Here is a 14,058-nt window from a genome sequence, read left to right as displayed (position 1 = left end):
AGATTGTGATTTTGTAGATCCTACTGAATAGATAGGTTTCAGAGTAACAGCCGTGTTAGTCTGTATTCACAGAAAGAAAAGGAGGACTTGTGGCACCTTAGAGACTAACCAATTTATTTGAGCATGAGCTTTCGTGAGCTACAGCTCACTTCATCGGATGCATACCGTGGAAACTGCAGCAGACTTTATATACACACAGAGAACATGGAACAATACCTCCTCCCACCCCACTGTCCTGCTGGTAATAGCTTATCTAAAGTGATCATCAGGTTGGGCCATTTCCAGCACAAATCCAGGTTTTCTCACCCTCCACCCCCCACACAAATTCACTCTCCTGCTGGTGATAGCCCATCCAAAGTGACAACTCTTTACACAATGTGCATGATAATCAAGTTGGGCCATTTCCTGCACAAATCCAGGTTCTCTCACCCCCTCACCCCCCTCCCAAAAACCACACACACAAATTCACTATTCTGCTGGTAATAGCTCATCCAAAGTGACCACTCTCCCTACAATGTGCATGATAATCAAGGTGGGCCATTTCCAGCACAAATCCAGGTTTTCTCACACCCCCCCCCCACCCCCATACACACACAAACTCACTCTCCTGCTATTACCAGCAGGACAGTGGGGTGGGAGGAGGTATTGTTTCATATTCTCTGTGTGTATATAAAGTCTGCTGCAGTTTCCATGGTATGCATCCGATGAAGTGAGCTGTAGCTCATGAAAGCTCATGCTCAAATAAATTGGTTAGTCTCTAAGGTGCCACAAGTCCTCCTTTTCTTTTTACTGAATAGATAGTTGTTCGTTACTATGCTAATGAACCATCACACCAAGGGGAGAAGGTAATTCCTTGGGCTGGTAAGACACACAAAACAGGTGTGAAAGAGCTGCTTGGAGAAGACACACCTCTTAGCCCAGAGAGCACAGATCACAACCTGCTAGGAAATGGGGAGAGGGTGGGCAAGGTCCCAGTGCTGGGAATCGAGATCAAAGAGAAAGACGGAGAGAGGGATGTTGGTGGATTTTTTGCATGGGCATAACCCTGAGATTGGAAAGCAGCTCCACAGAGGGCTAGCCAACATGCAAAGTCCCCTTACATTATCATCTCACCAGACCCCGGCATAACAAGACCCCAAAGATGACCTTTGACTGAGATCCCTATTGAAGGAGACGCTGAGGGGAAAAGAAAACCAGTAACTAAACACATGTGAATGTTAAGGGAGGAGTTGAAAGGCACAATGAGTATTGAACAAACAAACTGTCCAAGCAGAAAGCATAGTTACAGTAGGCAAGTCAGGACTCCTGGGTTCTGTCTGTCATGCTCTGTGTGACCTTGCCAAGGTCACATCTCCTTTGCTTCAGTTTACCTATCTGTATAACGGGGATATGTTCAAAGTGATTTTCCTTTGCTAAGTATTTTGAAGATCCTTCAGTGAAGGTGCTGCACGGTATGGTGATAGTTACTGATGAGAATTACTGGTCTCTGAGCCCTTAGCGACAGCGCCATGTGCCTGCAGAAAGTGCTCGTGTCTCCCCTCACGAATCTTTCTTATAAGAACGGCCATACTGGGCTACACCAAAGGTCCGTCTAGCCCAGTATCATGTCTTCCAACAGTGGCCAATGCCAGGTACCCCAAAGGGAATAAACAGAACAGTTAATCACCAAGTGATCCATCCCCCATTGCCCATTCCCAGCTTCTGGCAAAGAGAGACTAGGGACACCATCCTAATCCATCCCGGCTAATAGCGAGGGATGGACCTATCCTCCATGAACTTACCTGGTTCTTTTTTTAACCTGATCTCCAGATCTGTTTTGGAGATGAAGAAAAATTACAAAGCAGAGGGAGTAGAATATCCTACATCCGAGTCACTCACACCTTACTCTGAAGCATCTGGAGCCAGCCACTGTCAGAGACAGGATCCTGGGATAGGTACACATCCATGCATGTTTAGGAACCCAGAGCATCCTGGCTTTCACAGGTGCTGAACATCCAAAAGGCCCTAGAATCATAGAATCATAGAAGAATAGGGTTGGAAGTGACCTAGGTATTATCCCTAATTTTCTTACTCATCCAGTATAATTTTTAAATATACAACGATTCACAGAGCAGCCAATTCCTCTCTGAGTCAGCACAGAGCCCAAGAGTTCTCATCTCCCTTTGGGAAGGTCCCTTAATTACTGTTTACTCCTAAAGCTGGATGAAGAGCGCAGAAGCGCAGAGATGGAAAGAGAGTGATTGGCTTGAGTGTCTCCTGTGTCCAGCCTGTTTACACTGAGATGCCGCTTCGCCACTAGAGGCTGAGCGAATCCCCCTGGGATTGCTCAGAGCTCTGTTATAACCAGCGCACACCACTGTATCGGCTCTCGGCATGAGATGTTGCTGCAGATGCTGGGGTGAGAGATGTGTGGGACATGGATAGCTGAGGAGGATTCCCGGGGAAGACACTTCCGTCTCAGGATTCACAGGTACCATCTCTTGCTGAAGAGCTCACCTTCACCTTCAGTGGCACGATGGATCCTTCAGGATGAAAGCTGTTAGTAGCTGTATAATACAAAGGCCAAACTCTGAGGCCCTGGCCCGCAGTTTAATCAGGCCCCACTGAAGCTAAACTATTCTTGGTGTAAGAACTGAATCGAAACCTTGGTGTAAGAACTTCTCGACAAGCCCAGTGCAGCAATATGGGCACGGTGGGAGGGAGAACATGTCTGGGGTCCTTTCTGCTCTGCCCAGCCATTAAACATCCCAGGGCCCTTTTCACAGGGAATGAGTTTGCTCCAATATCATGGGCCAAAATGTCCCTTTCTGCTGATGGCCTCCAGCCCCAAGGCGGCTGGATTTCAGTGGCACGGTGGATCCTTCAGGATGAAAGGTGTTAGTAGATGGACAATACAAAGGCCAAATTTTGAGGCCCTGGCCCTTAGTTTAACCAGGCCCCACTGAGGCTAAACTTTTCTTGGTGTAAGAACTGAATCGAAACCTCAGGAGCCAGCTGTGTGTTCATGCACAGTCTGTCACCTCCTGCTCTTACATCTCAGGGCTCTGGCTGTTAATGGCTGGGGGGGGTGGGGAGGGTATTACTTGACATAAGACCATAAGAACGGCCATACTGGGTCAGACCAAAGGTCCATTCAGCCCAGTATCCTGTCTACTGACAGTGGCCAGTGCCAGGTTCCCCAGAGGGAGTGAAATTAACAGGTAATGATCTAGTGATCTCTCTCCTGCCATCCATCTCCACCCTCTGACTCACAGAGGCTAGGGACACCATTCCTTACCCATCCTGGCTAATAGCCATTAATGGATTTAACCTCCATGAATTTATCCAGTTCTCTTTTAAACCCTGTTATAGTCCTAGCCTTCACAACCTCCTCAGGCAAGGAGTTCCACAGGTTGACTGTGCGCTGAGTGAAGGAGAACTTCCTTTTATTTGTTTTAAACCTGCTGCCCATTCATTTTATTTGGTGGCCCCTAGTTCTTATATTATGGGAACAAGTAAATAACTTTTTCTTATTCACTTTCTCCACATCACTCATGATTTTATAGACCTCTATCATATCCCCCCTTAGTCTCCTCTTTTCCAAGCTGAAAAGTCCTAGCCTCTTTAATCTCCCCTCATATGTGACCCGTTCCAACCCCCTATACATTTTACTTGCCCTTCTCTGAACCTTTTCTAATACCAGTATACCTTTTTTGAGATGAGGGGACCTCCTGTCTTTTATCTGCTGTAAAGCACAGAGGTTCTAACAGTCCTCACTGGAACAATTATAAAAATTTTTCAACGTGGGCAAGACATCTTCTCTCCTAGCTTCATTCGAGAAGGCAGCTGAACTGTTAGGTCTGAAACTTTGAAAAAAAAACAATTCATCTGGAAGCAGACACCCAGCATGGGAAATTTCAGTCCAAACACTTCAAGTCTGGTAAACTTATAAGCCACTGAAAATGCGGTTTCCTAATGGAAGGTGTCAGACAGCCTTACCTAAGCATGGTGCCACCAGTACCACCTGCAACGGCCCATCCATTTGTAAATCCCATTCAGCTAAGCTCCTTGCCCCCATAATGTCTGTGGCAAGGAGTTCCACAGGCCAACTATGGATTACGTAAACAATTTTCTTTTATCAGAGTTCTATGTTCAGACTTTCAATGTAATGGAATGTTCTCTTGTTCGTGTGTTGTGAGACACAGTAAAGATAGCTGCTTGATCTACTTTCTTTATTGATAGATTCATAGGATATAAAGCCAGAAGGGACCATTTGATCATCCAGCCTGACCTGCTGTATAACACAGGCCATTACATTTCACACAGTTTTCTCTGCATTGAGCTCCATAACTTGTGTTTGACTAAGGCCTTGTCTGCTGTAGGATTTTACATCGTAGAATCATAGAGCCACAGGGTGAGAAGAGACCGCAAGGTTCATCTAGTCTAACCCCTGCCGAGATGCAGAATGTGTTCTGTCTAAACCATTCCAGACAGATGGCTCTCCAGCCTCCTTTGGAAAACCTCCAGTGAAGGAGCTTCCACAACCTCCCGAGGTGTCTGCTCCATTGTTCTCCTGTTCTTACCGTTAGGAATTTTTTCCTGAGATTTAAATCTTCTCTAAATCTACTCTGCTGTACTTTGAACCCATTGCCTCTTGTCCTGCCCTCAGTAGCAAGAGAGAACATTTTTTCTCCATCTTTTTTGTGGCAGCCTTTCAAGTATCTGAAAACCGTGGGCATGTCCCCCCTTTATTTCCTCTTCTCCAAGGTAAATATATCCAGTTGCTTCAGCCTTTGCTCATGCGGCTTGCATTCCAGCCCTCGAATCCTCTTTGTCTCTCAACTCTGGATCCTTTCGAGTTTCTCTACATCCTCCCTATGGTTTGGTGGCCAACACTGGACACAGTACTCAACTGTGGCCTGACCATTGCCGAGAGGAGTGGTATAATCATCTCCTGTGACTCGCATGCTCTGCCTGTGTTAACGCAACCTAACACTGCATTTGCATCTATTTTTCTGCAATAGTAAAAACATCCACGCCTCTGAGAGATATCACTTTATCATCCTAACCCCGGTGTAGACAGCATGAGGTTGAAGGAAGAATTCTTCCACCGACCCAGCTCCCACCTCTTGGAAAGTGGATTACCTGCACTTTTGGGAGAACCCCCATTGTCGGTGTCAGCAGTGTTTACACTGAAGCACCCGAGCAGCGATGCTGTAACATTTTAAGTGCAGACAAGCCCTTAAGCAGATCTTCAAGAGAAGCACCCAGTCTGGATCTGCAGCCATGGGGAGTTGTAGAATCCACCACTTCCCTTCGTCCGATGAAGTGAGCTGTAGCTCACGAAAGCTTATGCTCAAATAAATTGGTTAGTCTCTAAGGTGCCACAAGTCCTTCTTTCCTTCCCTTCGTAGTGTGTCCCAATGGTTAATCACCCGGAGTGCTAAAATTTTGGCCTTTTTTTCCAGCTGGATTTTGTCTGGCTTCAGCTTCCAACTCCTGGGTCCTGCTCTGCCTTTCTCTGCTAGATTACAGAGTGCATTATTACTCACAGATTTCTACCCATGGAAATCTCCCCTTGATCATCTTTTTGATAAGATAAATAGATGAAGCTCTTTAAGTCTCTCACTGTCAGGCATTTTCTCCAGCCTCTAAACATTTTTGTGGCCCTTTTCTGTACCCTCTCCAATTTTTCAACATCTCCTTTTAGAATGTGGACCCCAGAACTGGATACAGTTGGTTTCACCAATGCCATGTGCAGAGGTAAAATCCTTCCCCTGCTCCAACTCACGTCTCCCCGGTTTATGCATCCAAGGATCGCATCAGTCCTCTTGGCTACAGCATCACACTTGGAGCTCACAATGAGCTGGGTGTCCAGAATGACCTTAAATCCTTTTCAGGGTCCCTGCGTTCCATAAAACAGTGCCCTAGTCTGTGGGTCGGGCCTGCATTTCCTGTTCTAAGAGGATAACTTTGCATTTGTCTGTATTAAAACATTTTCTTTCCATGGGCCCACCTCACCAAATGCTCCAGATCAATTGTTATGCCTGCCCCGGGCCCCTCATTGTAATCACTCCGCCAATCTGTGGGTCATCCTCAAATTTCATTTGCAGTGATTTTCCATTTCCTTCCAAACCATTGATGAATGGAATCAAGTTTCTTTGGCAAGCCTTCTTTTCCATAAACCCTCTTGTTCACGGGCATTAATTATATTCCCAGCCTTTTTTTTACTCTAATCCCAGACCAGCTTTTCCATTGTTTCCTAACCTTGTCAAATCTTTTTTAAAAAAACTTTCCCTTTCCTTTTTTGAATAATTTAGTTTTAACACAGTACTGTCCTGTTGTTCCTTTCTTTCTTTTTTTTTTTTTTTTGGCTCTGCTCCTGTCTGATTGCGTACTTCTGGTTCCAACTGAGATGTGTGGTTGATCGGTCAGTTCTTAACCCCGGTGTTTGTAACTCTAAGGTTCTGTTGTAGATGCTGTTTATCATCCCCTTTGACGGCTAATGGACTGGAAAGTATTTAATCATCTTAGGTGATCTGAGTACATCATACCGCTTCTTTCCAAATGTAGAACAAAAAATAGGTATTGAACACATCTACCTTTTCTGCAGCATTAGCAAGTTTCCTTTCTCTCTCCAGGAATTGGCCTAAACCTTTTCTAGGAGTTCTTTTGTTCTTAATATACTTAATTGTCTTCTTTTTCAAAAAGAAAAGGAGTACTTGTGGCACCTTAGAGACTAACCAATTTATTTGAGCATGAGCTTTCGTGAGCCACAGCTCACTTCATCAGATGCATACCGTGGAAACTGCAGCAGACTTTATATACACACAGAGAATATGAAACAATACCTCCTCCCACCCCACTGTCCTGCTGGTAATAGCTTATCTAAAGTGATCATCAGGTGGGCCATTTCCAGCACAAATCCAGGTTTTCTCACCCTCCACCCCCCCACACAAATTCACTCTCCTGCTGGTGCTAGCCCATCCAAAGTGACAACTCTTTACATAATCAAGTCGGGCTATTTCCTGCATAGATCCAGGTTTTCTCACTTCCCCCCCACCCCCATACACACACAAACTCACTCTCCTGCTGGTAATAGCTCATCTAAACTGACCACTCTCCAAGTTTAAATCCAAGTTAAACCAGAATATCTGGGGGGAGGGAGGGGTAGGAAAAAACAAGAGGAAACAGGTTACCTTGCATAATGACTTAGCCACTCCCAGTCTCTATTTAAGCCTAAATTAATAGTATCCAATTTGCAAATGAATTCCAATTCAGCAGTTTCTCGCTGGAGTCTGGATTTGAAGTGTTTTTGTTTTAAGATAGCGACCTTCATGTCTGTGATTGCGTGACCAGAGAGATTGAAGTGTTCTCCGACTGGTTTATGAATGTTATAATTCTTGACATCTGATTTGTGTCCATTTATTCTGTTACGTAGAGACTGTCCAGTTTGACCAATGTACATGGCAGAGGGGCATTGCTGGCACATGATGGCATATATCACATTGGTGGATGTGCAGGTGAACGAGCCTCTGATAGTGTGGCTGATGTTATTAGGCCCTGTGATGGTGTCCCCTGAATAGATATGTGGGCACAATTGGCAACGGGCTTTGTTGCAAGGATAAGTTCCTGGGTTAGTGGTTCTGTTGTGTGGTATGTGGTTGTTGGTGAGTATTTGCTTCAGGTTGCGGGGCTGTCTGTAGGCAAGGACTGGCCTGTCTCCCAAGACTTGTGAGAGTGTTGGGTCATCCTTTAGGATAGGTTGTAGATCCTTAATAATGCGTTGGAGGGGTTTTAGTTGGGGGCTGAAGGTGACCGCTAGTGGCGTTCTGTTATTGTCTTTGTTAGGCCTGTCCTGTAGTAGGTAACTTCTGGGAACTCTTCTGGCTCTATCAATCTGTTTCTTTACTTCTGCAGGTGGGTATTGTAGTTGTAAGAAAGCTTGACAGAGATCTTGTAGGTGTTTGTCTCTGTCTGAGGGGTTGGAGCAAATGCGGTTGTATCGCAGAGCTTGGCTGTAGACGATGGATCGTGTGGTGTGGTCAGGGTGAAAGCTGGAGGCATGTAGGTAGGAATAGCGGTCAGTAGGTTTCCGGTATAGGGTGGTGTTTATGTGGCCATTGTTTATTAGCACTGTAGTGTCCAGGAAGTGGATCTCTTGTGTGGACTGGACCAGGCTGAGGTTGGTGGTGGGATGGAAATTGTTGAAATCATGGTGGAATTCCTCAAGGGCTTCTTTTCCATGGGTCCAGATGATGAAGATGTCATCAATATAGCGCAAGTAGAGTAGGGGCTTTAGGGGACGAGAGCTGAGGAAGCGTTGTTCTAAATCAGCCATAAAAATGTTGGCATACTGTGGGGCCATGCGGGTACCCATAGCAGTGCCGCTGATCTGAAGGTATACATTTTCCCCAAATGTGAAATAGTTATGGGTAAGGACAAAGTCACAAAGTTCAGCCACCAGGTTAGCCGTGACATTATCGGGGATAGTGTTCCTGACGGCCTGTAGTCCATCTTTGTGTGGAATGTTGGTGTAGAGGGCTTCTACATCCATAGTGGCCAGGATGGTGTTATCAGGAAGATCACCGATGGATTGAAGTTTCCTCAGGAAGTCAGTGGTGTCTCGAAGGTAGCTGGGAGTGCTGGTAGCGTAGGGCCTGAGGAGGGAGTCTACATAGCCAGACAATCCTGCTGTCAGGGTGCCAATGCCTGAGATGATGGGGCGCCCAGGATTTGCAGGTTTATGGATCTTGGGTAGTAGATAGAATATCCCAGGTCGGGGTTCCAGGGGTGTGTCTGTGCGGATTTGATCTTGTGCTTTTTCAGGAAGTTTCTTGAGCAAATGCTGTAGTTGCTTTTGGTAACTCTCAGTGGGATCATAGGGTAATGGCTTGTAGAAACTCGTGTTGGAGAGCTGCCGAGCAGCCTCTTGTTCATATTCCGACCTATTCATGATGACAACAGCACCTCCTTTGTCAGCCTTTTTGATTATGATGTCAGAGTTGTACGCAATGCCATCCACAGCCTCAGAAACAACTCTGACATCATAATCAAAAAGGCTGACAAAGGAGGTGCTGTTGTCATCATGAATAGGTCGGAATATGAACAAGAGGCTGCTCGGCAGCTCTCCAACACGAGTTTCTACAAGCCATTACCCTATGATCCCACTGAGAGTTACCAAAAGCAACTACAGCATTTGCTCAAGAAACTTCCTGAAAAAGCACAAGATCAAATCCGCACAGACACACCCCTGGAACCCCGACCTGGGATATTCTATCTACTACCCAAGATCCATAAACCTGCAAATCCTGGGCGCCCCATCATCTCAGGCATTGGCACCCTGACAGCAGGATTGTCTGGCTATGTAGACTCCCTCCTCAGGCCCTACGCTACCAGCACTCCCAGCTACCTTCGAGACACCACTGACTTCCTGAGGAAACTTCAATCCATCGGTGATCTTCCTGATAACACCATCCTGGCCACTATGGATGTAGAAGCCCTCTACACCAACATTCCACACAAAGATGGACTACAGGCCGTCAGGAACACTATCCCCGATAATGTCACGGCTAACCTGGTGGCTGAACTTTGTGACTTTGTCCTTACCCATAACTATTTCACATTTGGGGAAAATGTATACCTTCAGATCAGCGGCACTGCTATGGGTACCCGCATGGCCCCACAGTATGCCAACATTTTTATGGCTGATTTAGAACAACGCTTCCTCAGCTCTCGTCCCCTAAAGCCCCTACTCTACTTGCGCTATATTGATGACATCTTCATCATCTGGACCCATGGAAAAGAAGCCCTTGAGGAATTCCACCATGATTTCAACAATTTCCATCCCACCACCAACCTCAGCCTGGTCCAGTCCACACAAGAGATCCACTTCCTGGACACTACAGTGCTAATAAACAATGGCCACATAAACACCACCCTATACCGGAAACCTACTGACCGCTATTCCTACCTACATGCCTCCAGCTTTCACCCTGACCACACCACACGATCCATCGTCTACAGCCAAGCTCTGCGATACAACCGCATTTGCTCCAACCCCTCAGACAGAGACAAACACCTACAAGATCTCTGTCAAGCTTTCTTACAACTACAATACCCACCTGCAGAAGTAAAGAAACAGATTGATAGAGCCAGAAGAGTTCCCAGAAGTTACCTACTACAGGACAGGCCTAACAAAGACAATAACAGAACGCCACTAGCGGTCACCTTCAGCCCCCAACTAAAACCCCTCCAACGCATTATTAAGGATCTACAACCTATCCTAAAGGATGACCCAACACTCTCACAAGTCTTGGGAGACAGGCCAGTCCTTGCCTACAGACAGCCCCGCAACCTGAAGCAAATACTCACCAACAACCACATACCACACAACAGAACCACTAACCCAGGAACTTATCCTTGCAACAAAGCCCGTTGCCAATTGTGCCCACATATCTATTCAGGGGACACCATCACAGGGCCTAATAACATCAGCCACACTATCAGAGGCTCGTTCACCTGCACATCCACCAATGTGATATATGCCATCATGTGCCAGCAATGCCCCTCTGCCATGTACATTGGTCAAACTGGACAGTCTCTACGTAACAGAATAAATGGACACAAATCAGATGTCAAGAATTATAACATTCATAAACCAGTCGGAGAACACTTCAATCTCTCTGGTCACGCAATCACAGACATGAAGGTCGCTATCTTAAAACAAAAAAACTTCAAATCCAGACTCCAGCGAGAAACTGTTGAATTGGAATTCATTTGCAAATTGGATACTATTAATTTAGGCTTAAATAGAGACTGGGAGTGGCTAAGTCATTATGCAAGGTAGCCTGTTTCCTCTTGTTTTTTCCTACCCCTCCCTCCCCCCAGATATTCTGGTTTAACTTGGATTTAAACTTGGAGAGTGGTCAGTTTAGATGAGCTATTACCAGCAGGAGAGTGAGTTTGTGTGTGTATGGGGGTGGGGGGGAAGTGAGAAAACCTGGATCTATGCAGGAAATAGCCCGACTTGATTATGTAAAGAGTTGTCACTTTGGATGGGCTAGCACCAGCAGGAGAGTGAATTTGTGTGGGGGGGTGGAGGGTGAGAAAACCTGGATTTGTGCTGGAAATGGCCCACCTGATGATCACTTTAGATAAGCTATTACCAGCAGGACAGTGGGGTGGGAGGAGGTATTGTTTCATATTCTCTGTGTGTATATAAAGTCTGCTGCAGTTTCCACGGTACACATCTGATGAAGTGAGCTGTGGCTCACGAAAGCTCATGCTCAAATAAATTGGTTAGTCTCTAAGGTGCCACAAGTACTCCTTTTCTTTTTGCGAATACAGACTAACACGGCTGTTCCTCTGAAACCTGTCTTCTTTTTGTGATCCTTAGCCCTGCCAAGCATGGGTTTTTCCCTGATGTCTCTAATGTCCCTTATCAGTGTTCATAACTTCCAATTTGTATTGCTTGCTGTCTATGTCCCTGTTTCCCATCTGTTATACATTGTTTTCCCCACCCTGAACAGCTGCCTTCAGTTTGTCACTAAACCAGGTTTTTAGCCAAAGTTGTCCATTTCCTTGACTTTGGAATTGTGGCTTTCTAGTTATCTAATAACCACTTCCAATAAAATTTCCTCTTTTCCTTCCCAGTTTTCTGTCTAAATTATTCCTCCCAATCTGTTTTTCTCATAATTTGCCTCAAATTTGGGGAATTAGCCCCTTTGAAACACTATGTGTCTATCAATATTACTGGTTGGGAACTGTTCTCTGTTTGTCCATTGGAATCTAATCAGATCCACTGTTTATTTTCCTCTCCTCTATCATATACCCCCTTAGTTGCCTCTTCTCTAAACTAAACAGTCCCAGACTTTTCAGACTGTCTACATATGGCAGCCTTCCCCATTCTCATAGCCTGTCTTGTCCTGAAAATCCCCTTTCTATCTGCTATGTCCTTTATAGAGACTGGGTGACCAAAACTGAGCACTTGTCCAGAGCAGGTTGTTCTCCATCCCATTGCTTAGGTATGAGAACATTGTCTCTCTTTTCACCACTACTGCAAATGAACAGGGGTTTCCGTGGAGCTTCTATCAATGACACCCAGGTCTTTTCCCTGACGTTTGTTCTAGTTGGGATGTTTCCACATGTACATGCTCGGCAAAGCTTTGTTTTTTTTTCCAGACTTAGATTTTGAGCAACTGGATAAATAGGAATCTCCCCACAGCATGGGCTCTCTAGCCTGGGATTCATTGCATTAAGGAACAATTATGGATAGCCAGTACCCACACTCCGGTTTCCTGCTGGTGCCTATTAAGGATTCCCACACCACAATGTGTCAGAATTATTGATGCATGGGGCACCATGAAACATGGAATTGGATTTGGAGAGTCAGTGTTTCATAATTCATTTTTCTGAATAATGAAAACATTATTTTTAGTGTGTGAAGGGTGACAAATCTGCTTCATCTATGAGAACAGCCCCCAGTACTGCATGTAGTGTCTAATATTAACACTGTCTCTCCACCAGGCATTTGTACTGCGACCATCACCCTAGAGCCTGGGCACATACAGGAAGTCTGGTGAATGTATGGTACGTGCAGGAGACACCATTCTGCCTCAGAGTTGGACACCTTCTCCCCTACTCCATGTCAGATTCCAACACAACTCACTTCACCAACCCCTCCACCTTCATCCTGCTGGACATTCCTGGCCTGGAGGCAGCCCACGTCTGGATCTCCATCCCCTTCTGTGCCATGTACGCCATAGCCGTCTTGGGGAACTTCACCATCCTGTTCATAGTGAAGAGAAAGCCGAGCCTCCATGGGCCAATGTACTATTTCCTCTGCATGCTGGCCGTCACCGACCTGGTCCTGTCTACGTCCATCCTCCCCAAAACACTGAGCATCTTCTGGTTCAATTCCAGGGAAATAGATTTCAGTGCCTGCCTCACCCAGCTGTACTTCCTTCACTGCTTTTTTGTGGTGGAGTCTGGGATCTTTGTGGCCATGGCCTTGGATCGCTACGTGGCCATCTGCCATCCCCTGAGGCATTCCACCATCCTGACAAACCCCGTGGTGGCCAAGATCAGCCTGGCCATGGTGCTACGCGGTGGCATGCTCACACTGCCCTCGATCCTCCTGGCAAGGCAGTGGCCATATTGCAGAACCAACATCATCCCCCACACGCACTGCGAACACTTGGCTGTGGTGAAGCTGGCCTGTGCCGACACCAGCGTCAGTAGTTACTACGGCCTCTTTGTGGTATTCTGTGTGATGGGTCTGGATGTGATTTTTATCACCGTGTACTATACCCAGATCCTCAGGGCCATCTTCAGCCTCCCCACGAAGGACGCCCGGCTCAAGATTTTTGGAACCTGCAGCTCCCACCTCTCTGCCATCTTAGCCTTTTACATCCCTGGTCTCTTCTCTTTCCTCATGTACCATTTTGGCCTCAATTTGCCCCTGCATTTCCACATTCTCATTGCCAATATGTACCTCCTGGTGCCCCCCATGATAAACCCCATCATCTACGGGGTGAGGACCAAACAGAACCGGGACAGGCTTCTCTGGCTCATTACCCATAAAGGAACTAATTTTTTCTCTTTCTGCTTTGGCTCTCAGACCAAGTTCCATGCAGATCTGGGTGGTGAGATGGTGCTGGGCCCTCTTCCCTGAATCACTTACTGGTCAGTGAGAGACATTAAATAATTTCCTGATCTTAGTGTGCTTTGTCAGCGTGACAAACTGGGGAATCGGTCTGTGTACAACTCACTAACTCGTAAGGTTGCCACCTTTCTAATTTCTGGTAACTGGACCCCTGAGGTCCTGCCCCCTGCCCTGCCTCTTCCTCCTATGCCCAGCTTCTGCTCCACATCTCATCTCAAGGCTCCACCCACCTCTGCGCTTTTCCCCGCAAGGCGCTGACCCTCTCGCTTGCTCCTCTTCTCCACCCGTCACTCGCTGAGTCTCCCCCACCAGCTGAGTTCCCTCTGCTCTGGGGCTGAGACAGGATCTGCTGCAGCCTGACAAGGAGCCTGGAGCGAGTGCAGGAAGCAAGCAGTGCTGGGCTCATCAAGCCA

The 14,058-nt window shown here is 46.4% G+C and overlaps 1 protein-coding gene across 1 annotated transcript; it reads left to right on the top strand.

The window, feature by feature from the left end:
* The first annotated feature begins 12,625 nt into the window (after positions 1-12,625).
* On the top strand, positions 12,626-13,654 carry LOC125631187 (olfactory receptor 52R1-like). The gene has a single exon (XM_048837488.2). The coding sequence runs from the start codon at positions 12,626-12,628 to the stop codon at positions 13,652-13,654; it is 1,029 nt and encodes a 342-aa protein (XP_048693445.2).
* Positions 13,655-14,058: the final 404 nt, after the last annotated feature.

The sequence above is a fragment of the Caretta caretta genome, chromosome 1, assembly GCF_965140235.1.
Source record: "Caretta caretta isolate rCarCar2 chromosome 1, rCarCar1.hap1, whole genome shotgun sequence".
Classification (NCBI taxonomy): Eukaryota; Metazoa; Chordata; order Testudines; family Cheloniidae; genus Caretta; species Caretta caretta.
This window is presented reverse-complemented; position numbering and strand designations above follow the sequence as displayed.

Bases quoted from the DNA above. Each gene is read 5' to 3' on its own strand.
- LOC125631187 (XM_048837488.2), top strand. From the start codon at position 12,626: ATGTCAGATTCCAACACAACTCACTTCACCAACCCCTCCACCTTCATC.